Source organism: Amyelois transitella, chromosome 7, assembly GCF_032362555.1.
Source record: "Amyelois transitella isolate CPQ chromosome 7, ilAmyTran1.1, whole genome shotgun sequence".
In the NCBI taxonomy this organism is placed as follows: Eukaryota; Metazoa; Arthropoda; class Insecta; order Lepidoptera; family Pyralidae; genus Amyelois; species Amyelois transitella.
Window position 1 is genome coordinate 5497729 of NC_083510.1, and position 26526 is coordinate 5524254.

The following is a 26526-nucleotide window of genomic DNA, read 5'->3' on the forward strand; positions in this document are numbered from 1 at the left end:
CATCCCCTTGGGATCGAATTTCAGGATAAAAAGTATCCTATATTCTAATCCAGGTTACTAACTATATCTGTGCCGAATTTCGTTCAGATCCGTTCGGTAGAATTTGCGTGATGCGCGTACAAACATAGACAGACAGACGGACAGACAGAGACAGAAAAAAAATTGTTTTGGCTTCTATTGACCCTAAAAGATCCCTAATATTTTTTTTTCTTAAATATCTTCAATGTACAGACAAAGTTCAGTTACAGTTTTATTATTATGTATGAATTATTTATAATTAAGTCGATACCTAATTTTTTAAATTCTTATGTCAATAGTGTCAACTGTCAAATTAAATTTGATCCAATCAAAATCAATTAATTTATTGTCATGTCATGTCATCCATCATGTGTGCGTTCAATGCGGAAGCTTATACCTACTAAAATTAAGTATCTCTAAAAGTTATTTTATCGTTTAATTTTTATAAAATTAAATCCTGAAAAAGTTATCTTAACTTAAACGTAGCAATAGAATAATAACACAAATTGCAATCGTAGCAAGTTTCGTGAAAATTACGCGCTGTTTCATTTTTCTGTTTGTTGTATCTGCGACTTGATCAGATTCCTTTGCATTCACAGAAATTAAGGTAAATATGAATGAATTACGATTATCTTTATTTATTTATGAAACTTGATTTATGAAAGCCCGCAAAATTTGATTGCTATTGGAATTTTGAGATATTTAGGAAATAGAGCTTAGGTACTTTTTTCAGAAGTTGGTTACTTAAGCTGTAAAATTGTTGGTTACATTTAAGCAGTGGCTCATTTTTTTTTAAATTATCGATTTGTGTTTAAAATAAGATGGGTGTTGAATTGAATAAAGAATTACCAATAGCAGGCATAAAAAAGGGAATTTTAAAACAATGAGGTCATGTTGTGAGTATACATCGAAACATATTATCTAAGCTTATATATGCTTGCATAAAATAATGAAGAATGTGTATGAACTAAAAGAAGTAGGTACTTAAAGAAATCATGGCAAGTGTAAAAATCTATTTTTATACGTCACCCATTTTAAACCATACTAAACTTTTCTAACTTAATATGAACAGGTTATTTACTTTTATATTGAGAAAATTTTTAGTTTATCTTATTTATTTTGGTTAATCATAATTGTCTATTAGTTCCATCTGAAATATATACTATATCACATATTTATTTGATACTTCTTCTTTTAGATACATAGAGAAGATGGAACTTCTAGATGTTATGAAAAACTTAACAATAAAAACTGATCAATCAGAAAGTAAGCAACAGTTGTTTAAATCCATAGCGGCAGATATTGATGATGTCCATACTGAAATTGTTATTGCTGAATATTCAGATAAAATGCTACTAATTATATCACAATTTCAAAAAATTGGCAGTATGTTGATGATACAAAAAGATCAAATCCATAGTCCACTTGGTACAAATGATATATATACAACAAAAGTTATTTTTGGTGCTACAGGAGAAGAGCAACAAGTTGCTGCGAGGTACCTGGCAGAAGCAATTAATATCACAAAGCCCTTGTGTTTATTTATTAACCTAAAGACATATGACATTGAAACAGTGAAAGCTTGCAAGGATATTATACTGGATATCAAAAAAAAAGAAGAAAATAACTAACATGGCTCTACAAGAAGCAAAAAGATTTAAACCTGTACATAAATATTATGGCCAGCTGGTTCTTGGTCCACCTGGTGCTGGTAAAACAACATACTGTTCAAAGATGGCTCAACTGTTAAAAAACATCGGCAGAAAAGTTGTGATTGTAAATTTGGATCCTGCTAATGACCTCATGTCCTATAAGCCAGACATTGATGTGCGTACATTGATTGATTTTGAAGAAGTAATGGAGAAGAAAAAACTGGGCCCCAATGGAGCATTATTATATTGCATGGAATATCTAGAGAAAAATATAGACTGGCTCCTTAATCAGATAGAGAATGATAACTGCACAAATTTTATTTTTGATATGCCTGGCCAGGTGGAACTTTACTGCCATCATGACAGTTTGTGCAAAATATTCTCAAAGTTGACTGAAGCAAATCTACAGCTGTGTGTGGTTCATTTAGTTGATTCTCACCATTGCTCTGATGCTGGGAAATTTATAGCAGCTTTGATGTTATCCTTAAGTGCTATGTTAAAAATAGGTTTACCACATATTAATTTACTCACAAAAGTGGACCTTTTGAAAAAACATGTTGATAAGTTACATTTTGGCATAGATTTCTATACTGAAGTCTTAGATTTAAGTTATCTTCTTGATTGTTTAGACACAGATAAGTTTACTAATAAGTATAAAAAGCTTAATGGTGCATTTGTTTCAATTATTGAAGATTATAGCCTAGTTAGTTTCCAGCTTGTCAATGTGATGAAACAAGAAAGCTTAGTTAAAGTTAAGAATTTAGTGGATAAGGCCAATGGGTATGTCTTCAAAGCAGATGAAGGAAGAAACGTAACTAGTATGTTGGCCTGCGCCATGGGTGTTGAAGAACCATCTGATTATGATCTTACAAATTTCTAATAAATTATCATTGTGTCATAATAATTTCTTTTATTTTAAAATTTATATGTTGATCAAAATTTTTTCACCTTTTCTACACACAAACTGACTTCCCCAATATCCATTATAGGTGCTTGGCCATCCACACATTGGTTATCCGCATTTAAGATGGATTGGTGTTATAGAGTATGAATAAAAGTAGGCGGACTAAACAAATATACAAGGAGAGTGACCTCATATTATTGACTGAAATTGAATAAATATGTGCCGTGTGCCGGTTCCCGCACCAATAAAAAACAATAGGACCACTCTATCTCGTTCCCATGGATGTCGTAAAAGCCGACTCAGGGATAGGCTTATAAACTTGGGATTCTTATTTTGGGCGATGGGCTAGCAATGTACTAAATTTGATCAAAATGCGTACAGTAGGTAAATAGAAACAGTAACAAACATACACATCCTTCCTCAAAAACTCGCATTAATATTATACCTAAGTCTAATAATAATAAACTCCTCCGTTTCTTACTGAACATCCCAAAGCAATGGCACTTGTAGTTGTAGATATTATGAAATTTTACCAAACTTCTCGTCTTGCAACATTATTACATTATTGAAATGATGTAAAAAGTGGAAGGTATATACCAACCCGGTAGTTAGGTTAGGTTTTTAATATTGGTTTTCAATGAGTGCTAGTAATGTCATATATATACTTATTCTTACAGATGCCTAAAATTAAGAAAGATGAATGGGAGAAATTGATAGCGAAAGAAATGCAATTGGACAATCTTCTCAGTGATAAAAAGGCTATTCAGGTTATGCTTCTTCACCAATATAACGATATTAAAGATGCAACGCAAGTAGTGATCAATCACATAGCAAATATAGAAGGAACAACTGTAACTAAAATACACAAAAGGCTGCACCTTTATGATTGAAATAAAAGGCATTTCATAATGATGGAACGTTTTATTTGAAGACAAATACAACTCTTTACAATTAAAATTCATCCAATTTTTTTGTGTTCATAAACTGAAATAGTAATGAACTTTTTTAAAATTTTACATTGCAGGTTTACATTCTTAAGTTATAAGTGTTTTCAAAAAAGCCACAGTTCCATGTTTGCTACTTCAATTACGAAAAATGTTATTACATGACAAGTCTAATACATTTCGATTATATTATGTTGACAATATTAAAGTGACCATTGTCAGCAAACAAGTTTATAAAATGTAGTAAAGATATACTGCTGAATCTAAAACTATAGCGAAGTAATGGTTTTAAAAGAAAACATAAAATCTACCTCCTTGAATCACAACTAATGTTACATTAAAACATGACAAATATTTAAGTGGTTCAAATGTAACGAAATAAAAGGCGATTAATAAAATTTTTCCACATATAAAGTGGATTGAATGTGCCTTGTATAATCATTTTATATGTTGAGAAAACATTACCAACCACGTTATAATTATGCTATGAACCCTCTAACATACTTTAATGATGTTACACATAATTCTTAAAGAAATCAAAATACATTGAAGTTAAAACTCTAATCTACACATTGTGTTTATTTGAATAAGCAAGCAATAATATATAGGTTGTAATAATGTAATATAAATGTTTAATATAATGTGCATATCGCATCTAGCGACAGCCAGCGAATACTTAGCAATGTATGAGCGCCCACATGCAACCGGGCGCTCTGTTACAGGGTCTCTACAGACCTCTACTCTCTCCCACTGATCCAGTGGTCGACTTGTACTCCGTACGAAGTCAGATGCTTTATAACTATAAAGTCAATGGACAGCGCCGTGGCTGCTACAAAATGTGCAATACACCCTTGATGTTTGATTGTTAAAATCAATTATATGTTATAGTAGCAACATATTTGTCTATATTCTTGGCCAGGTTTCAGGTAAGCGTTCCAAAAATTGTAAAGTCTTCATTAAGTTCCATTCTCGATTATCGTTAACTGTCCAATTTCAAAAGATCGTGCGCTCGCAATGGAATGTAACGTTGATAATTGTGACAGTTTTACACTCAATCGAGTTTCATAGCAAGACTTGGATGTCTCATTATTTTTGTTAGTCATTCCAGCTAAATTTAAGTATAACAATATAACAAATTTACAAAAATACATATAAATTGAAGAGAACATTCGCAAGTCTGACTCCCCGAAAATGCATATAAATATATCACTAACAATCTAAGATTTCCTATCGAAATAATACCCTATAGGATGTGGAAAAGACAGATTGCGAATGTACTTTCAGTTTCATCAAACGTCTATCGTTAGACTTAAATCTACGGGTTTCAGACTCGTTTCAGGCAGTCCCTCAGATTTCAAAGCACCAACAGTCATTCAATAAATGCAATTTTACACTATCTTAACCTTGCCTACAATTATGGCGACGATAACCTGGCATTATACCAACCATTCTATGGTAATAGTCATCGAACATAATTATAGGATACACAGTCCGTCACAAAATATTATATAGTAGTCCTATCACAGGTTGCTATGGTACAACAAGAATTGAATACAAGTAAGACATTTCGAAATATACAATACAACATCAAAATTTTACTATAAAACAGTAATTGGTTGATAAATTTACGGTATTGGTCACATCAAATGAAATTTATTTCCCCAATTTTGTGAAAGACTGTTTATTCCATTTACACTCCTTCCTATTCAACAATCAACGCCTAAATAATATACCAAGAATTCCAAAAACAAGTCTGAAAACAATTTGGTTTCATCTATGCAATCGACAGTCGTATACATCATACATCATGTACTTAATTTGCAATTAATCTTATTTTTGTAGAATACTCACTTCATGACTGGATGGATTTTATAGACGAAACCAGCCTTAAAATAAAAAATAATGATTTGGTAAATTGTAAATATACTATATGTAAATAAATAATGCTGACTCAGTACCTCATATGCTTAAAAATAAAACATATTATATACTAAGCCATCTCACTTTTCAATCAAACGACTTAACAACCAACATTAGTTTATTAATATATATTTTCTAATTATCACTTGTCAAAAACGGGTGCTGTTGGGTTCTTATTTCGGAGATATTTTTCTACCTCAATCAACAGAACCTGTCTCTTAATGGATTTTGATACTTGCTTTGATATTACAGATCTAGTAAAGTAAGGCTAGAGGTTATGTGGTGCTTATAAGGCAAATATCAAAACATCCTAAGAGGTATTAAGTCTCATTAGGGATTATCGAGACAAAAACATTGCCTCGGTTGTCGTTTGTTTTAATATTATAATTAATTAACACACTGTGTCAATTAAAGTAATATAAAATCAGTCTCAAATTTGGGAAGTCTTTTAGATCTTCAGGCACGTATACGTCATGTCTGTTGGGTACTCACCTCACAAACAAGAAATTCTGTGGAATATTTTGTTAATTATCCTGTTTACAATTATGCTATGCAACCCAAACAAAGACGTGCTAAAACACTGCTATTGAGATGTTGTCAAATTCCCAAGAAGTTAGTTAAAATGAATGCTAGTGAAGGCATTGTCATATTACTTTTGCTCCCTCACTAGCAACAAAATGTAATAATAAATTGTAATTATGGTAAGCTTTCCTCAAACTACATGAAATAACTTTAAATATTGAAACAAAATATTAGACAAAACTACTTTGAAAGACAATGAAGGTTACCTTAGAAGGATATATTTAGTTAGAAACGGGCGCATCACCTTGACCGATGTGCTCCTTTTCAGATTTGTGGCTTTGCTCCGCCACCTAAAATACATGATTCGATTAATTCAGTGAAAAATAGATACTTTAAACTACACAATTTTTAATAATAAAAAATAGAGGAAAGCTTTTGTAAGTCCTGTTGTTTAATATTGTAGAGATCTGATTTATTCGGCTATCACCTTGTTATTGTCGAAACCATCCAACATTTGAGCGACATTATTCTTCTGATTGGAACCTTTCTTTTTTCCTTTTCCGACATTCTTCTTAAAGTTTTTTGCAGTCTTTGTTTTCTGTGGTTGTGCGCCTGTGAAATATTTTTTATTGTTAATCAATAATTTATAATTAATTATCACATTTATTGCGTTACTGACAAGCAACATACAGTCAAAAGTAGTGGGGAAGCGGAAGACCTCATGCTTAGACTATCGACTTGTATAGAAAAAGGAGATGATAGAAATATTGTTTATTCCGATGTTTTCACGGGAATGGGAAATCGCAACCAATTTTATGCAGGCGAAGCTGCGGATAACAGCTAGTAAATAATATATTTATTACACCGGCGGAGATACCGGCATAATTAATATCAGTTAATACGACTTAAAATTTAGCGTTTACCATCGCCTTCATTCTCAGCAATAAAGTTGTCTTCCTGTGGGCTTACATCATCTGCTTGTGACGTCATTTCTTCAGGCCTCACAGTTTTTCTGTAAGAAAACATCGTCGTGGTAAATATAAAGACATGGTGAGAATTAATACCAAACAAGTTGTCTCTGTGAACTGTCGTTAATAGTTTATCTGGGAGTCTGCAAACTTAATGTTGAAATGTGGACTTGGGATAAAGGATACAACTGGCATGAGTGAAGTATTTTTTCCTTAATGAGCCTGGTCACACAATACTACTGAATGAGTCTTCTTCAAATATAGACTAAGAGCTCGCGACGCCCAGACCTACGTTATATTATAAAAGTTGTAAATTCTTCTATACATGTCTCCTATACAGGTATAATCAAACCCAGCCTATACAACCTGGGTCGCGGTGGATTTGGCAGGTAACAAGTAGTAAAGGTGAGTAAAATTATGTCTCTTTGTTATAGTATAAAACTTAGTTTTCATAAATTTTAATTTACAATCATATTAGAAAGCGCCTAGTTTATTAGCGGACACTTCGGGCGGTAACTACTCCTTTCCAGACACCCTTACAGTACCTATGATTATTAATATATTTCTTTTACTTTTGTCATAGTATAAAATCTGACTTTTATATATGTTATTCCGAAAACTATACGAATAATGTTTCCACAACCCCCGGTCACTTTCGATGGTTCCCCTATCTTTCCAGGCACGTTGAAGTCTACTCCAGGCGTGCGCGCGATGAATATACATGTACGTACGTTGGTGCGAGTGAAATAGCATGTTAAGTTTAATACCTGTATTTTTAAAAAATAGTATAATGCAAGGCGAGAGTTATTAATGAAAGTGCATTTACCCGTTGACGGTGAGCGTGGTGGTCTTGACGGGCTCGTGGTCGCGGCGCAGGCGGCGCGGCGCGCGCGCGGCCCCCGCGCCGCCGCGCCCGCGCCCGCGCCCGCCGCGCGCGCCGCGCCAGCCGCGCCCGCCGTATGAGTTGCGGGTAGGCGGGGTGTAGCCCACGTAGCTCACCTGCCATTTATCCACAAGTAAAATAACATATACAGAAAATAAATTTATCGCAATAGGTACATCGAGCCTTTTTATTTGACAAGTATTAGACAAAATAATCTAATGCATTTTTGCATTGCATATGCATGCATTTCGGACCGATTTCTATAAATCGGTTCTTCCGCTCGGGAATACGGGATCACAGAACTGGACATAAATTTGGCATGTCTAAACTCAAATATAACACTCCGTCATTTCACGTCGGTGATTAAAAATGGGCGCGAATCACTTAAGCATAATGCAGAATTAAAGCACAATTTAACAAAATTTTTATCGTGTAATCACTACCTGCAAAATAGTACAATAACTACAACAAATTAAACATTTATTCTAAAAAACAAAATCTGGAAAATTTATATTTATTTTCTAAATTCAAACCTATGACTGTACGACATAACATAACCGGATATATCCTACAGTCCATACCTGCGGATAGCGAGTCGCCCTCGCGGGGTAGCTACCGCCTCCCCACTGCCCCACCACCACGCCGGCGATCTCCAACCGAGCGCCACGTCCGCGCCCGCGCTATCATCAAACAAATACCACCCTTTTAACAGACTTTAAAAAAAGGAGTTTCTCAATTCGTCGGATTCTGTTTTGTTTGTTTGTAAATAATTTATTGTACATAACAATTTTTTTGTAGTACATAATAAGAAATATTTTTTTTGTATATTACATAACCAATTAAATATTAGATCGTTTACGCTCTTGCATGTCTATTTTAGACATGCAAGGGCGTACACGATCTAATGGGTAAAACGGTTCGGTGCTCGAAGTAAAAAGGTATAAGAGAGGTAAGCCATACCAATGACTTTGAATCTTTTTTCATAATTCATCAACTCTACAATAAAAATCGATTAGCAATCAAGTGTAAAATCCCAACTTACCCATTCCAGGATCATAGTCAAACGGCGCACACCGAGGTCCCCTCCAAAGAAGTGAGTATTTATATATATGTATATATACTAGCTGTCCTGGCAAACGTTAAAGGTGGACAACCCTTATCACTAAGGGTATAAATAGATATTGGCCGGTTCTCAGACCTACTCAATATGCTCACAAAATTTCATGAGATTCGGTCAAGCCGATTCGGAGGAGTACGGGAACGAACATTGTGACATGAGACAAATCCTACCCCAAGTCCTCGCGGCCATCCTCCGCCCACAACACCCGCAACAAGAGGCAGCGGCGGCATAGCAAACTCCACTTCCAGTCCCTCCAAGATTGCCTTCCTCATGCGTTCCACCTGACAAATAATGAATACTTATGTAAGTAACAACGCCTACCACAATGAACGACCTCAGAAATATAAGAAGGTAATCGTGCATCTATTTTCATATTGACTGAGATCGGCGCATAATACAATTATTATATTGCACAATGTTAATTCATTAAGAATGAGTTAAATCTCTGGCAAATTACAGTATAGAATCAAGTCCAGAGTTTGATGATGCTTTGACGATTATAAGTATCCATACGAACCATTTGGAATTCCCTTCCCACATATCTCTTCCCCGATACATACAACATGGAGATTTTCAAAGCTAGAGTGAATGTGCATACACCACCTTAGGCCCAACTTGCTTACCACAAGGCAGATTGAGGTCAAACACACTGAAATCTATTATAAAAAATTCCAATAATGTTTAGTGTACCTTGACAACAGTATCGAGATTGTTATCGCACAGCTGGGCCAGATGCTTGCAGTGGTTGGCGCGGTGCAGGTTGCGCTGCAGCAGCTTGCCGTCGAAGTAGAGCCAGGGCGCGGCCACGAGCCAGGGCACGGGCGCGCCGCACGCGTCGTTGGCCAGCAGCGCCGCCTCCGCGCCCGCCATCACCAGGGCTCCAAGTTGCACCCCGCGGGAGCTAATGCCGTTCACCTGGAAATTACCATGGCTTAGTAAACGATCAAATACGTTTTCTAAAACAGTTAGTTACCCATGTAACCGTTAATAAGCCTGAGCTCATTAAAGTGAAATTACATAGGTATATTCGTTAAATGGGTATTTCAGAATAAAAAAAAAAGAACAAAAATATCTACTTACTGTCATTTCTTGCAAGTGAAGGGCGTTCATGAGATCATTAGAGAAAGCTGTTGCTAAAAATGCGTCCAGTTCCTGTCTTCGTAGGATTTGCAACTGAGATGTCATGATAAATCTGAAAGAAAAAAAAACATGAAACTAAGAATATTAATATTTGGTTTGTCCGTATATAGGTATATTTTACATCATTTTGTACATAAATAAATAGTATTTTTACAACAATATCTTAAAGCATAAATATTTCATTTTTAGTTTGATTCAGTGTTTTTACCTTAGCACTGTAGCTAATATGAGAAGATGTTGGGGCACATATGATATGTTCAGCATCAGTGGAGTATCTGATCGCATACAGGAGAGGAATGCGCGCATGCGACGGCATTTGTCATCTTGAGCAGTTCTGAAATAAAAACATTACATATTTAACATTTTACACAACAAGCTATATGGGCTTAGATGGAATTCAAATTTAAGTTAAAAAGAATGCCACGTTAACTTCTTTTTCCCTTGATTTACTTTAACAATGGAAACTTAAACATGGGAAGAGAAGCAACTGGCACAACTCATAGGAAGTTGACGAAAAAAATTTCATGTTTCTTTACATTTGTGTTTAAGTAACAGCTAAAATCTGAAGTGAGGTTACACCTTTTGTAGCTGGGTACAATAAAGCTCACCCGAACCAAAGCCTCTGCACGGTTGGGACCGGCCAATCGAGCACAACCCCAGGCACCATTTCGGGACTCTTGCCCGGGTTCACACGGGAATAGATCCATTCTGATACCTGCACTGTACAGGCTCGTTCGTTAGCACCAGCAGTGCTAGCTGTGCCTTCCTCTGCAACAAACAATTAAACTAATAGTGGACATTCAATTAGATAATAATAAAAATATATTGAAGTGCTCAAGTATTTTCAAAATCCTGTTTGTAAAGAGAAGACAACATTGTTAAGTTTCGGTTGTATACATAGGCAGAGATTACATCTTTCCACTTTAATTCTTATACTAACGTCCATGCAGTGTTTCCACATAAAAAATTATGATATGCACTAAAATATTTCATGGCATGTAGAATCACTTAATTAGAAACATGGATGTATTAATAAATGGTAAGAAATCATAATTTTAAACGACATTCTTCTTAACATGTAGATTGATTCTAACTAATTTTACATAAACAACATTTAAAAGTGTATTTTTCAGATAACAAGACTTGATATAAAAAAATTCTTCAAAGAAAACATACCCTTGGCCTTCTGAGCCATGAATCGATGATGATGCATGTTATACAGAATCGCGTAGACATTCTGCCTGATAGGTCTGAAGAAGTGATGGATCGATGGTATTTCGCGATGGTTGTCGTCTTCCATCAGCACCGGCAGAGTGACTTGTCTGTGGGTGAGTATAGAGAGCATGCCGGGGTGCATGAGGCCGCGCGCGTGGCGCTCGGCGCAAGTGCGCAGGACTTCGGCGGGGGCGGCGGGGCAGTTGTCATCGGCAGACAGGCTTTTTGAGACGGCTTGGCGGGCCTTAAAAAAATAATACGTTACGTGATTTCTAATACACTAGTCGTTCGCCAGTTAAAACCTTGAGAACACATTTTTTTTTACAAAATTATGAATATCTCAAAAACCACTTGACCAGCTTTGTTACCTGTTACGAACTTAAAAATTCTATTTAAAGATTCAACATACCTTTTAAATTTTATCAAAATTAGACCAGCGGATCGGAAGTTATCGCATTACAAACATACATATAGGCTGAAAATGTATTTTTACGCTCCAAGTTGATCAGTAGAAAAATTTATTCCCACCAGCTTGACAGATAACCTGGCTTACCAGCCCAATAGATTCAACAGTCCAACTGAACAAACTTTACTCAGTTGGACTGTTGAAGGGATGTTGTACATTTTACTTTTGCAAAATAAAATAAAAAGATAGGCAAAGCTATCTAACAATTCAAGTTGTGTAAAGTCGGAAATCTAATGCCATCAATTTTATCTGAACTGATACAAGTTATGCCATTATATTGCATAGCTTTAAAAAACCTGATGTCTAGAACATTATCAAAAGTGATGGACAATAATAGCCCTACCTCCTTAGTTGCGGGCTGCTTGTCTACTCTATCAGCTGGTTTGGCTTGTGTAGTACTTGAGCTCGCATCACCGCTTTCCAATGATAATGCTGCAATTCCGTGCTGCAACCCATTGCCATGCTCCTCCGTGTGGAAGTCCGCGTTCATTGACGCATTCACTGTTGCCAATTTGTAATCTTCCAAGCCTTTTTGCTGTAATATTGACCAATTTTGAAGTGCCGAGTGTTTGGTAAAAGGGACGGGCAAACAATAAATTTAACACAACATAAATATATAACAGTAGTAAGGGATAAAAATTAAAATAGAAAACGAAAGATGGAGGACCACTTTGCACTTATGATTCGTTAAAATTTTGATCATGCAACACGATAGGTGAAGTATTTCAATCAAATGATGCCAATGTTGTCTGATGATGATTCAAAAGGCGTGGATGACCATAGCAATAGATTTTTAGAATGTGACACTGAAAATAAAAGGAACCTCATATTCAGAAGTCTCTGTTGCCAACTTGGAAGTATCCAAATCTGTTGATGTAGACTGAGGACTGAATTCAGGTTTTTGATTCTTCTTTGTTTTCGGGCGACGACCTGTTAATAAGAGATAAAACCATAACACAATTATTTTACACACATTTAGTTCTAAATAAAAATTTGTTTATAAGTTACAAATCTTACCAGATGCAGTTCTATACTTGAGAAAACCATCTTTGGTTCCATTGAGATAATACTGTACAGCTTGTTTGAGTTTGGCAGCGCGGAGATCGTTGAGGTCACCAAATATCTCAGTGCACGCGACGTCAATGTCAGACGACGGCAGATCACGGACGAATTGGCACACACTTTTAACCAAAGTCTCTGGCGGGACTTGCTGCTAAAATTTAAGTTTAATTGCTATAACTTTTTTTTTATATTCATCAAAAATGTTTTCCTACTATATTCTTAAAGCGACAGTCCATACAAGACAATAAGACAATATAAGTCCTACGCAAAAAAAAAACATTCATACATATGATCACGTCTTTATCCCTTACGGGGTAGACAGAGCCAACAGTCTTGAAAAGACTGATAGGCCACGTTCAGCTGTTTGGCTTAATGATAGAATTGAGATTCAAATAGTGACGGGTTGCTAGCTCATCGCCTAAAAGAAGAATCCCAAGTTTATAAGCCTATCCTTTAGTCGCCTTTTACGACATCCATGGAAACGAGATGGAGTGGTCCTATTCTTTTTTTTTATTGGTGCCGGGAACCACACGGCACAAAAAAAATACGGATTTTTATCAAACTTCTCAGTGATAGCTAAGATATCAGAATAACAAAAAAAAGTTAATTATAGACATTTAAGACGGACGAAGTCGCGGGCAGCAGCTAGTATTATTATGAAGATTTTTTAGCTATAGAATTCTAGGTGTTAAGTATTGACGGAAATAAATATATAATTAATATGCCAAACCAACTTACACTGGTACCAGTGCAGACCTGAAATTTACACATTATTTTTCTTTCAATCCCATACCATTGTGATGATCAATTTGCAGTTTTGTTTTGATGACAAAGGCAAAATATGATGTCCAGACAGACTAAACAAGGGGTTATTGTACTGGACTTTTTTATTCGAAAAGTGTCCTTGTTTCGCTTTTTATTATGATGTGAAACAGAACAAAGATAGCTTTTCACGCGATAAAAAAGGCGTCGCGTGTGCCACACTACGATGACTGAAATCATAACTTTTGTAAAAAATTTGAGGATTATTTCACAAACAATTACCTTTTTCTGCGTAATCCCCAACCTCTTGTAAAAATCTGTAAGACTTTGCTCAGATAAAATGGTGCCTCCTAGCAAGGCAGCCATAAGACACAGCCTATCTTGTTGAACATCCAAAACACGAGGAAGTTCGTGAACCATATACTCTTTTGTTTCCAGTGAAGACTGAAAATTTAAATGTAAAAAATTACACACATATACATGTATGTCTAGAATAAATTATTAATTTATTTTTATCGAGGGTGTGATAAAATCAGAAATGTTTAAAACTAAACTTTTTGCTGATCTTTGATTAGTTCTTTTATTTTGTAAGCCTTGATAGTAGGAAGTAAGGGTCTAAGGGCTTGTCATTCCCATCACAAGTATCTTTAGACTACTCACTGGGATAGGCATCTAGTTGTAATCAATGATAAATGATCTTATTTTCTTGAACAATTGGATTTCCTGAAAGTCTTATATTGCTTTTTGTGATTAACTTTTGAGAAAAACATGTAACTAAATCTGTCTGCATACCCGATAGGTTAATTTCAATTGTGAAGAGCTGAAATATCTTGGGGGCTGAAATACTAAATATTCAGCAGAGCATCCCACCAGCCCCGCATATGTTTTTTCACGGCAAAGTCCAACTACTTCTTGACAATGATCATCAGTAGACACCATCTGTATAAATGAAAAGGTTTGAGTAAGACCTCATTAGGGTAAAAGCATCCTCTCTATTTATACAGCATTAAAAACAAAGTTAAATTTGTCACTTACAATAGGTATGTTGAGATACCGCAATGCAGTACGAAGGCAGGAGTGTAATCCTGTAGGGGGAACCCACCACACTTTGGGAGGTGGTGTGCCCTTTGTTACAATGTGGCGCAGTACCTGTTAAGAATAAACAAAAAGCTTATTTTAAATATTAACCTCATTCAGTATATTAAGCCTTAATTTTAGTTTAAAGGGTGTTAAACCTTCATGGTTTTGATTACAATAAGTAACTCCCTGGCCAATCTCTTCAATCATCAACTATGTCATGTATGTATCTAAGATTTTATCTATGTATAAGAAATAAACTTATGTACTCACTTCACACTCTGCTTTCACTTATTATAATCTTGGGCTTGAAATTAATTTCAATATGATGATTATTTTTAAGGACATATTTTAAAGATTTTATCAATACATATTACATTTATTACAGTTTAGCTGGACCATTATGGTTTTCCATCAAGGCGAGCTTGTATGAAGAGAGTTATGAATGTGGATGAAGTGAAGGAAGTATGCAGAGATCGTGGCAAGTGGAAAGAGGTAGTCTCTGCCTACCCCTCCGGGAAAGAGGCGTGATTTTATGTATGTATGTATGTATCAAGGGTTCCAGATTTCAAAATCATTTATAGCTTTTATGTTGTCCAGGCCCAATAACAAAAAAGTGTCACTCAAATCTACCAAATAATTTTGTTTTTATGTAAATATATTTTTTTACCAAATAGGTAAAAAGTCTCTGTTCATAGAATATATTTAATAATGATGTCATAACAAAAGTTGTTTAGCCTAGGTTAGAGGTATAAAAATCAAAGATCTGTAACACCTGATGCTGCACCATGGAGGTTAAGCTAAACTATAAGAAATATAGAAATTACACTTTAACAAAAAACATTCAGTCATGCAAACAATAAAGTAAAAGGTGATAGCAGCTAGTTTAAAAAAAAAATGTCTGGTAATCCTCTGTATATTTGACCTGGAGGTCTTTTCCATAAAAAAAGTGCAGCTTATTTCCTTTGCTTAACATTATTTAATTTCAATAAATAACAGAGCCAGCACTTACTGAATTGACTCTTTGTCTGTACGTAGCCTGCGTCTGCATCCAGTGTTGTGGAGTTGCGGGTGGTGTTGGGTGGGCGCCATTGAAACAAACACAGAGGGCCACTTGATGCTCAGCCAGAGCTTGAGCTAGTGTTGTAAGGAATTGGACACAGCGTGCCCATTGTCCCCCACAAGCCCAATCTGCATAAAAAAATATTTCATCAATTATTAAGTGAGATTGATAGAGAAATAATTGAAATGTTAGTTTTTTTACTTGCATGATATTTGTAAATTTACCTTGGACTTTGATAGCACAGCAAAAATTTATTATCCACTTCATTACAGTTATGTGGTGCAAACAATTTCTCTATTTTGCTAGAGAAATGCATGACCAAAAATTTTATGCCTATTTACCTGAAAAATATCCGCCATACAATCGATCTAAGCAACCTTCCGCGTCAAGCACCAGTCGGAAACCGCCCGCTTGATTTCTGGCGATTCTAAAAAGATCAACACCAACTCCTTCATTTTCTAAAAATGTTTGTAGATCTTGTATTCCCATGGTTCTTTGACAAGTCGTTAATGAAATAGTACCCAACTCGGATCAATCGAACACGTTCGTTTCGGAAATCTGCCGTCTGAAAAATATGATAAGGTATATATTTCAAACATCTGCAATTTTATGCTTATGTACAAAATATTGCTAATTAAATAAATTTCCGAAATAAGAGCAATTAAAGTGGATTTCACTACATAACCGGCACAAACATATCTCAAGATTTAAATGTAGATATGTCAATATTAACAATTAGAAAAACAGTGACACATAAACGCATGTATAATAAATATATTCAGAAAATACAAACCTTAACTAAAATACCATGCCAGCGGTAAATTACGTTCGCCAAAAGATGAATACGGAAGCCATTTGTAAATTTATTTCAATCAAAATCAAGCCCGTCCGTCCTTCTTTCTTTTGTTCAGTATTGCCAGTACCGTGAAGTGAAGGTGAAAATAATGAAGCAGTTATTTGAGACTATCGCTGAAAAACATGGAAGGTTGTGTTCTTTATTTCAAATGCAGTTTTACTGTCAAAAGAAAATACCTAAGGTTAGGAAAGAATAACTTTATTTGGCTTATTGTTGAAACAATCGTAATGATTTTCTATTCCCTAGCATTATTTTTCGCATGGTAAGTGTTACAAACGGATGGACCTGTTTTGTCTCCACGGGTTCAAAACAATCATGAATCAAGAAAATGATATAATATCAAGATTCTACAAACATTTAAATAAATGCAATATTCTTGATTTTATTTTATTTTTACATGGTCATGGCTATTGCTTTTTTGTGGCCATAGAAGTAAATAGATAAGTAGGTAGGTAGAATGTCATTGTCACTGCCAACCAAATTACATTAGTAGATTCTTCACTGGACTTTTCATTTCCTTCACAAGTTGCAAATTGTCATCTTTTTGTGCGATTGTATTTCGTGTCCTAGATTATTTCGATCTTTTTTGATTTATTGGGCGTACTACGCCCGTAAAATACAGAATTAATAAAATAATGTTTTGTAAATTCTACAATAAAATTGTATAATACGTCATTAATTTACCACATTAAGCCTATATTTGTAAATATAAAAAATGCAGTAGATGTGCTCTTAAAAATACAACAATAGCGTCTTCAAACAAATTGATTACTTTAATTCAAAACGATACACAGGGTTACGGTATGCCGGAGCAAAGTAATGATTATCGTGTTGTTGTATTTGGAGCAGGCGGTGTAGGCAAAAGTTCTCTGGTGCTACGTTTTGTTAAGGGGACATTCAGAGAATCGTACATTCCTACCATTGAAGACACTTATAGACAGGTAATTTTTTTCATCCTAATAATTAACCAATTTAATCCAGAAACTTGCACATTGTGTAAAACAATTTACCATTTATTATCGTGTAAAGTATTCTAAAGCAGTTGTTCTTTTTGGTATAGATATTTTTGATAACTTACTTTTATTAATTAATTAGAATAGTTCACACTTTTTTACTCTTTTATAATAGGAAGGCACTTTGTTCATCTTATAGACATGACAAGTCTTTATCTATTCTAGACCAGTATTTTACAGACCAGACCATTTTACACAATGTTATTGAAAAAACAATTACAAAAATTATTGCTGGAGTAACCTTAAATAGTAATTAAATATAAACCGTCAATTTACAGGTGATCAGCAGCAACAAAACTATATGCACTTTACAAATAACTGACACAACAGGATCCCATCAGTTTCCAGCTATGCAAAGATTGTCAATAAGCAAGGTATTTTAAATTAAATAAATCATAAGTAAATTAAGTGATAAATGGCCACAAAATAGTTTTAGTGCTAAATCTTGCCCTTAAGTGACATACTTACGGAAAGCGTGTAAATAATTTTTATGCTAGACTAAATTTAATAATGCTTTTTACAGGGCCATGCTTTCATATTAGTTTATTCTGTGAGCAGTCGACAGTCTCTTGAGGAGTTAAAACCAATTTGGCAAACAATAAAAGAAATAAAAGGTGGGGAGTTGCCAAACATCCCAGTCATGTTGGCCGGCAACAAATGTGATGAGAGCCCGGAGATCCGAGAGGTGTCTGCTTCGGAGGGACAAGCACAGGCTCAGGCGTGGGGTGTATCATTCATGGAGACATCTGCCAAAACTAATCACAATGTTACACAGCTTTTCCAGGTTGGTCTTTTCTCATCTCCCATATATTCATACATAAATTGTACTAATATTAAAAAGATTTATAAATACTGTTTACTTAGGATTTGCATAATGCAACTATGTAATGTCCGTGAGCAAAATGGCAGGCAACAGCTAGTACATAATACATAAAATCACAGCTTTTGACATGTAGAGGAACCAACACTATTTTGAAAATGCTATGACTACATTCAGCTTTATGGCTTAATGTTTAAGTGTACTATAGAAATATCATAAATATGAAAGTAAACAACTTATGGGCTACATTTTACATGTGAGCAAATTTGTGTACCTAATAGCTTTATCTTCAAAATAACTTACAATTAACAGATTTATATTTTCTTCAATGTATGATGTAAGTTATGCCACTATGCTTAGCCTCTGAAGATAACACTGGTAACATTATGCATCTTGAATATTTGCAGGAGCTGTTAAACATGGAAAAGAACAGAAATGTTTCTCTTCAAGTAGATGGTAAGGGTAAGAAGAAGAAAGATAAGGTAGTAAAAGATGGTGGCGAAGCCTCTGCGAGCGGTAGGGAGAAATGTCTCGTAATGTAATATGAGAATCCTTATTTCATCTTAACCCACCGAGTTTGTAGAAATTACAGATTCTAGTCATAATCCAAGTCCCTGGTGAATTATTGCACGGAATTAGTTTTAAGTGTAATACATTATAATGCATTAAAAATTAATAATAATGTAGTACCTAATGTAATTATGCCTTTTAAAAATTAATTTCCATTGTAATGGAGCTTGAGAAGTCACTAAATGCATATTTTGCTATTTATAAGGGATTATTAAGTTATTTACACTAGTTACATAATGTTGACTGATGCGACTTTTATAGTTGGAACGATTTCCGAATAATGTTAGTGAAAATACAACGAAACGAAGTCTGTAGGACTTACTGTTAATTAATCATTTATATTCAGGTTTTAATGAAGCAATGTTAACATTTATCAATTTTTACATTCCTAATGCGTTAAAATGACAACTGTAGGATGTATCTATGAATCTTTTGAATTTTAAATTTAGCAATTGTGGTTACCATTGTTCTAATGGCTTGATAAATTAAAAAAAAAACTCGTTTTGTCATTCCTTGTTTTGTCATTCCATTTGTGATACGTTATTATATTGTGCAATTAATCTTAATTACGACACCACATATTGTTGATATTCGTTAGTCAAATCCCAACAATTATAATATAGACCATTAGTAATTACACAATCTATCACTTTACTGAAAAGATATGTGATGGCACGGCACCCAAATGCGATGATTAATGATTTGAATGCAGCAAAAAATTTTGGAGTAGTTAATTAAAAACCAATAAGATTTTTGCCACATTAATTTCTTAAGTGAAGTTAGATAACGATATAGTGGGAAATATAAACCTGTGCCAAATGTAGCCATGTTTACTATAATGGCAAATAATAATGGTACCTATATAAATATTTTATCCATTAGAAAATTTTGCTTTACATTTCATAGGTACAGAATCTATCAAACGCAAGTAATAATCTATAGCGTGATTTTGTCCTGGAGAAATTTTCTATATCATGTTATTTGGTAGAGTCAGCCACAAATAACTGTTTTACTCAAATGTTACTTTGATGTTGTATCTTACTACTCGTGAGAAGCACTTGTTGTCAACGAAAAAGAATAAGTTTTGTGTCTGACTTTACTTTCTAGTCATTTTAACTAGTCATTATACTAAAAAGTAGCCATTGCTAGTATTTAATGCACTTTATTTAATTAATATCATTCACTACATATCCAATTAGATTTGACCATATTATTAAATTTTATCTAGTCAGTAAATTATCATGTTACGTACCTATTCGACATTAAATTTAATTATCGGAATAATGTTAAATCTGCATCTTAGTTTTATATATATAGATTTTATGACCCTTTTTTGATGCTTGTTTTAAGTAGATAAATCATAGTACCTTTCTTTTTTAAAATTCATATTTATTTTTCTATATAAATACATGTGTTTTTTTTGAAAAATAATTCTTTAATTCAATATTTATTAACTCTGTCATTGTTGCACCTTTGATAGTATTTAAGAAAAAGTACCTATTCTGGTGTGTTCAATTGTAAAAAGCACTCTAAAATCACTGTACGAGTAGAAACATTATCATAAATTAGTTACTATATAAACCAATTTGTGAATAACTTTTTTAATTAAAAACACAGGCAATTAGGAGATAACATTACCTTATAAACAACACTAACAAAGTTTTACTACATCAAGAAGGCAGTTAACAAGTTATTTATTTTTTCATGTAGTAAAAGGGTGCAGAATCTTGTTATTTTCTTGATTTGAAATAAATACAATGAGGGAATATTGCTTATTGGCACTGTGTCTAAACTGTAAATTATGACAAAGTTGTTGAAAATCTGAATTGTTAAAGCTGGACCAAGTTGTTTGATGTTTTTAATGTAATAACATAGGAAATTAACGTTGTATGGCATGTGTTGCCGATACGTTACATTTCTCACACTAACTATCTCTCTTTCTTCGAATCTTATTAAAACTACTTAAATAACATTTACCTCCCTTTATAGCTAACTTGTTCATAAAGTACCTATACCTTTATTCTTCAAATGGTGCCCATACTATAACATGGCAATAACATTATACTTAGGTAATAATAGTAATTACAAAACCTGGTGGTTTGCGTGATTAGTCATTTGAAATATTCTCGCGTGCCTTTTGAGCATTGTTACTTTTGCAAGAATCTTGACAAATGTAGCTGACCAGAATCGCTGCGATACCAACGCATGTTGCGAGTGCTCTCCGGTATGCATCGCTTGCAAGTGAGAAATTGTACCTATTTCTGATTTACTAAAATCGCTAGAATGATTAATATTTAGTATCGATAAACGAAGTAGTTATAATAGAGCGGCGTCAATAAGTTTAGGGTCTAGAATAACATAATTACAGCTTTTTATTTATGCGTCTTGCTTTCTTTTCCTTAACCTCGATAGATGATTTATTCAAATAGTTGCTGTAGGTTCTTAGTGTAGATTTAGGTACCACCCATTTATTTAGCGTACCAACTGTAGTTTATAATCCGTCTGATTTTATAGCGTAGCTGATACTTGTCACAATTTATTATAGCGCCTACAAATTCTAATATCAAAACTGGCAGTTATACCTACGTGTAAAATACTTACATTGTCACTAAGTTGTAAGAAAACTACCAATTTTACTTTTATGACCTCAATTTTCTGTATGTTTGTTAATATTTTTCCACTGATGTGAAGTTCCAGTTGTTTTACCAATCGGCGATGGCGGGTCTCAAGACAGTCCATAGGAATCATCGAACAAAATGTAATAACTAAAGTTTAATGAAAGAAGAATCTGCCATGGTTATGACATGACTTCATAGGCAAGTACAGTGGGCCACATAGAAAAAGTATAGTACTTTACCACTATAAACTTTCTATGTAGCCCACTGCGCTATTGATACTGCCAATGGCAACATTACAACAAGTAAGATGTGGTAATTAAGCATAGACTCGCCTCGTTCTTTGTTTTTAACTTAGTTCAAGCGCAACTGGTCACAGACTCATTCAATTTTATTTGTTTCTTAGAACTTATAAAAGCAACTTCGATTCCCGCGCAAACTGCGTATGTCTACCACTCAACTCTCACAAAAAATAATATTTTAGTACAATTTTTCTTTTGTTGTTTCACTGGAAGCACACTGACTGTTATTATTGTAAATATTGTTTTGTTATAAATAATGTTGGTTATGAGGTTGCAAATGTTTGTTGACCAATAGGCATGTTTAGGCACAGAATGTCGTATCACAATGTCTTATCGTGTCGCGGAATGACCTAGTCTTCATTCTATGCCTAAACTCATACAGAATTTTAGCAATGTAGAAAGTATTATGTAAGTTTTGAACCGTACGTTGCTACCTTAAGTTCACATGAAATAAGTATCATCTTTAAAATGTAAACTGTATGTTATCAGTCACTTATTTATTACATTGAATTAAAACTACCTTTATCAAACTTATTTATATTTTGAAATTGTGACACTTCTTACTAAGGCATCACGAAAATAAAAAGAGTAAAGTAAATTCGGTAATTTTTATTTTGAACATTTTTGTTATTAGTTCTAAGGTTTTTAATACAATACAAAATTATAAAAAAGATATGGATGCTGTTTACTACTCATACGTTTTCATTGTGCCCAGTGGTATAATTTACATTAATTATTAGTTTGGTTTTAGGATTAATTATGTTTTCCAAATTATTTAATACAATAACTAAATTAATACACACCTAAAGTTATGATGGCGCCACTGTGACCCAGGCCGAATATATATGCCCGATATGCCGAAAATGGTGGATAATAGTATACATACTACAAAATTATTTTCCACCATTTTCATTTTAAATCACAAAAGATTCCATAAAAGCGTGTAATATTTTGATTGTTTGAAAATTCTTGACTAGAAATAGGCACGCAAATAAAAATAAAAAGTAAAATGCCTTAAATAACAAGAAAAATGCCTTTTTCAATTTCATCTTCTTTATTTTTTCCATTGATCATTCTTAAACTTTAAAAACTTATCTAATAAATGGAGCATAACATGCTTCATATTCATAAAAATCCAACAGTTTTTACGTGGTGGATAGGTTAGGCCCTATGGCGGAAAACTGAGGTCGTTACACAGCAATCCTAAAATATCACAGTTAGTTTCTTGTACTTAAAAAAATATAGGTACTCTCTTAGAGAAATTATTCCTGAATGAACTAACTTCCTAAGTTTTCAGCAATAATTTTTGTGAGTTAAAAATATCTGAATCCTGGGTTGGGCAACACGAGAAAGAGCGCGGTATACCTAAAGTGACCATACGTCCCGCTTTCAGCGGGATTGTCCCGCTTTCAGGCTGCCTGTCCCGCTGTCCCCAGCGAGAGCAAAAATGTCCCGCTTTTGCAAACAAACTAAATTTTTATAGGTACTTATTTTATATCAACATTGCACTCAAATCTCGCTGACGAGAACAGTCAGTCAAAAATACTAAATGCACAGACAAAATATTTTTACTGTTTTATTATAAGTATAGATAATTATTCATAATTAACTTATATATTAAGTATTTAGTATATTTTTTATTTACTTATGTACAAAATTCTGAAAGCGTCCCTCTCTGACGCAAAAAAAAAAATGGTCACGTTAGGTATACCTGACCTATTTTCATGCATAGGTAACGTACTTACATACAGTGGTATGTCTAGGTAATTAAAGGCACTGACGAACTTATTATCTCTTCTCTTTCTATATTTTCAGTATACCTAATATAAAAACAGAGAGGGAAGACGAGGAATATGTCGACTTGTCAACGATCTTGAATCAACCCTGGGTGCATAAATGAATTAGGATCCCAGCTAACTGTATTTAATGAATATACTGGATAAAACAACGAACGAGACAACAGCAAGTTTCAAACGGAGATATCCGAGCTATAAACCATATTCCAAAATAAATGGGAATTTTCACTGGTATACATTTATAGACTAGAGTATCCTCTAAGCTTAAATCTGAGTCCTTTGTATTACTATAGTCCTTAGTATTGAGTATACATGAACACAACCACAAATTACGAGGAAATGCAAGATTTTGTAGATTTTGTCCTTAGATGTAAATGGTGCCATGCCATGATACACGATTTAAAATAGAATCATCATTTCATGAAAAGATATTCGTAAACTAATAGGTAATTATAGCTTTAATAAGCATCTCCACTACCATCCTTAGGGCTTTGCGTTTTTCGTTTGAATGCTATTTGTGGTTGCGACATGTTAAATTCGTATGATGCACTAGAGAGCCTTCCAGTACTAGCGGATCTACGAATTTTCGGCGCTTCGATTGGCTGCGGGCACTGCACATTTGCGGTAGGCTGCGAATTTCGAGCATTAGTTAGCGCGTCTGAAAATACATCCAGTAGCCTATGTAAAGTAGCCCCACTAATCCTGTCACCACTTTCTATAGATTGACTATGGTTTGTTTGCTGTTGATTTGCTTCGGGAAATAATTTTCTTTGACGTTGTTTTACACCTATACCTAATCCTAAGAAACTTAGATTAAATGGAATGTTGAATAAATAATTAAAAACTATGATTACAAGAAGGACAATAAGTAAAGAATTAAATGATAGAATTAAAAATCCGTAAACAATTTTGTCGAACGGAAACCACAGGCCATCTGGAAAGGAATAAAATATATTAACAAAAAATATACAAATATACATATTTTCTATCTGTATGAATGGTTTTGCTAAAATGTGGAATTCTCCTTTTTTGATGAGAATGGCTAATTAAAATAATTTGCTTAACTTTTTTCATTGGAAAAGATTTCGAGTATCTTCAAAGAATTTATAAAAAAATACAACATTGGATTATTCTTCTTCAGCCACTAATTAAAACACTACTTATAATGAAAACTTATGACTTTTTTCATTGCAAGAATGACTTAATAATAATTTTGTAGAGATTGAAGTTTACATAACTGTATTCATGGAATAACACTACTTTTGAAGAAGAAGAACAACTAACATGACAAAATAATGAATCCAGTAAACAATGAAACATACCAGTTATGCCACTTATCATTATCTTGATGGCAGAACTAAGTGTTATCATGGGCTCTGATATAATCGTTGTAAACATTCTGATGGCAATTTTCAAAGGGTTCATGTGTTTCATAAACAAAATTATATCTGGAGGTGGAACCTCACAACTAGACTTCCAAAACTGCCACTGACATTTGTTGAGTGCTGACAAAAACCTTGCCAGTTCCTGTTGCTCTGCTTCCTGTAATATTAAATATAAATATTTTTAGCCAATGCATTCTTAATAGCAAAATATTAAATTGATAACAAAAACTGACTTAAAAGGCACACTTAAATAATGTGGCCTGTAATAGCTAGTACCTTGTAAGAAATGACTACTTCATAAATATATAGTGCAGCAAACATGAATATTATAACATGTTTATGAGAAAGCCGTTTCCAAAGCCAATTTACAGCCAGAATTATTCCAATCAAGCCAAGGATCCAAACAATGTACATCTGAAATAAAAAGTACATTTAAAATGCATTTTAATAAGATTTTTTTGTTGGAAATTCCCTCAAAAGCTTTACTTGAGAAATCTTATGTTACATGTTTTGGAGAACAGAGGCTAGGAGGGAATTCCAGATTTTAGCAGATTGAAAAATAAATCAAATGAGATACATAATTATACATAGGTAATGAGGTCGATTTGTTGTCAGTTGTCAGCTTTTGATGACAGTCTGGCCTCATGCTGTTGGAACAAAAATAAATTTTGTCATACCTTGTATTCAATTAAATAGATTTGAATATAATCACTCCACACCATCACAATCTTTTCAACAACAGTTGGTTTATAAATAGCGTCCTCAATATATCCCATAGTTCTTCTGAGTACAGATTCTGTCATAGCGGTGTTTGATTTTAAGTATTTATCTAATGTATTCCATTTATCAGAGTCAAATCTCATTTGTAATAAAACCTCAATACTACCATCTTCATGTTTCTGGAACACAATTTGTGGAAATATAGGGAAAACAATAATGCGCTGAATATTTTTTTTGCGGCTTATAAGTTACACCTTAAGCTCACACACCTGTACTTGACCTCCACGCAGTACCAGGCCTAGTAACCTCTTTAAAAATATATCACCAATACCAACATGGTTTTCTGATGAAGATTTTCTTTGGATTATCTTTAAATCAGGTGGAACATCAGCTTCTTCCAATGAGTCCATGGATCGTCTTGGAAGTTCATAATCCCAAGGATCTGGACCGAATTGCTTTTCACAGTAAAAAGATGAAAATAATGATAATGGTAACAATAAATGTAAAAGCGTAGCCATTTGATTAAATATGAAGGTTTTTTATATATTCCTATGGGTCAATCATAAATTTTGACTCGTTCAAAGAAAATTGAAATATATTAGAAAAACCACAAATTGCGAATTGAATTTAAAACAACAAACAACATACATAACTCAGCTGACGGAGTTAGTACGAAATTGGTGAAACGTCCTGTCACTGTCAGTCAACTCAACGTGAAGTCAAAGTGATTCTT

The 26526-nt window shown here is 33.9% G+C and overlaps 4 protein-coding genes across 9 annotated transcripts; 2 read left to right on the forward strand and 2 right to left on the reverse strand.

The window, feature by feature from the left end:
- The first annotated feature begins 382 nt into the window (after window positions 1-382).
- Window positions 383-4449, forward strand: LOC106133526 (GPN-loop GTPase 2). Of its 3 annotated transcripts, none has more exons than XR_001228566.2 (2): window positions 383-625; window positions 3252-4449. XR_001228566.2 is itself a non-coding variant. In XM_013333290.2 (2 exons), the coding sequence occupies exon 2, from the start codon at window positions 1651-1653 to the stop codon at window positions 2548-2550; it is 900 nt and encodes a 299-aa protein (XP_013188744.2). In that variant the 5' UTR covers window positions 383-625; window positions 1217-1650; the 3' UTR covers window positions 2551-2679. The 3 variants fall into 3 exon arrangements, 2 of the variants coding, with proteins under 2 accessions (XP_013188744.2, XP_013188754.2); XM_013333290.2 differs by lacking the exon at window positions 3252-4449 and adding an exon at window positions 1217-2679; XM_013333300.2 differs by lacking the exon at window positions 3252-4449 and adding an exon at window positions 1492-2679.
- LOC106133541 (constitutive coactivator of PPAR-gamma-like protein 1) lies at window positions 3481-16646 on the reverse strand. Of its 4 annotated transcripts, none has more exons than XM_060944939.1 (21): window positions 16510-16646; window positions 16058-16281; window positions 15666-15844; window positions 14612-14725; window positions 14369-14515; window positions 13859-14020; window positions 12770-12965; window positions 12576-12682; window positions 12096-12287; window positions 11248-11530; window positions 10680-10839; window positions 10280-10405; window positions 10012-10123; window positions 9622-9846; window positions 9102-9212; window positions 8393-8491; window positions 7882-7927; window positions 7755-7803; window positions 6884-6972; window positions 6448-6572; window positions 3481-6310 (listed from the first exon to the last, which is right to left on the reverse strand). In XM_060944939.1, exons 2-21 carry the CDS (start codon window positions 16203-16205, stop codon window positions 6242-6244), a joined length of 2739 nt encoding a protein of 912 aa, XP_060800922.1. In that variant the 5' UTR covers window positions 16206-16281; window positions 16510-16646; the 3' UTR covers window positions 3481-6241. The 4 variants fall into 4 exon arrangements, with proteins under 4 accessions (XP_060800922.1, XP_060800923.1, XP_060800921.1 ...); XM_060944940.1 differs by having other exon boundaries at window positions 7755-7798; window positions 7877-7927; XM_060944938.1 differs by having other exon boundaries at window positions 7755-7927; window positions 12770-12962.
- A 449-nt stretch (window positions 16647-17095) lies between these two features.
- On the forward strand, window positions 17096-21967 carry LOC106133498 (GTP-binding protein Di-Ras2). The gene is made up of 4 exons (XM_013333246.2): window positions 17096-17513; window positions 17864-17959; window positions 18109-18369; window positions 18813-21967. The coding sequence occupies exons 1-4, from the start codon at window positions 17376-17378 to the stop codon at window positions 18945-18947; spliced, it is 630 nt and encodes a 209-aa protein (XP_013188700.1). The 5' UTR covers window positions 17096-17375; the 3' UTR covers window positions 18948-21967.
- A 134-nt stretch (window positions 21968-22101) lies between these two features.
- Window positions 22102-26450, reverse strand: LOC106133484 (uncharacterized). The gene is made up of 5 exons (XM_013333220.2): window positions 26063-26450; window positions 25751-25972; window positions 25350-25487; window positions 25011-25230; window positions 22102-24622 (listed from the first exon to the last, which is right to left on the reverse strand). The coding sequence occupies exons 1-5, from the start codon at window positions 26309-26311 to the stop codon at window positions 24147-24149; spliced, it is 1305 nt and encodes a 434-aa protein (XP_013188674.1). The 5' UTR covers window positions 26312-26450; the 3' UTR covers window positions 22102-24146.
- Between the last annotated feature and the right edge of the window lie 76 nt (window positions 26451-26526).

Coding starts and splice junctions, on each gene's coding strand:
- LOC106133541 (XM_060944937.1), bottom strand. CDS start 16,205: ATGGGAATACAAGATCTACAAACATTTTTAGAAAATGAAGGAGTTGGT. Junction 12,288..12,575: donor CAGAGACTTCTGAATATGAG/GTTCCTTTTATT, acceptor TCAATATTACAG/CAAAAAGGCTTGGAAGATTA. Junction 11,531..12,095: donor AGCAGCCCGCAACTAAGGAG/GTAGGGCTATTA, acceptor TATTTTTTTAAG/GCCCGCCAAGCCGTCTCAAA.
- LOC106133526 (XM_013333290.2), top strand. CDS start 1,651: ATGGCTCTACAAGAAGCAAAAAGATTTAAACCTGTACATAAATATTAT.
- LOC106133484 (XM_013333220.2), bottom strand. CDS start 26,311: ATGGCTACGCTTTTACATTTATTGTTACCATTATCATTATTTTCATCT. Junction 25,973..26,062: donor TGCGTGGAGGTCAAGTACAG/GTGTGTGAGCTT, acceptor ATTGTGTTCCAG/AAACATGAAGATGGTAGTAT. Junction 24,623..25,010: donor AATGATAAGTGGCATAACTG/GTATGTTTCATT, acceptor ATTCCTTTCCAG/ATGGCCTGTGGTTTCCGTTC.
- LOC106133498 (XM_013333246.2), top strand. CDS start 17,376: ATGCCGGAGCAAAGTAATGATTATCGTGTTGTTGTATTTGGAGCAGGC. Junction 17,960..18,108: donor AAAGATTGTCAATAAGCAAG/GTATTTTAAATT, acceptor TGCTTTTTACAG/GGCCATGCTTTCATATTAGT. Junction 18,370..18,812: donor ATGTTACACAGCTTTTCCAG/GTTGGTCTTTTC, acceptor GAATATTTGCAG/GAGCTGTTAAACATGGAAAA.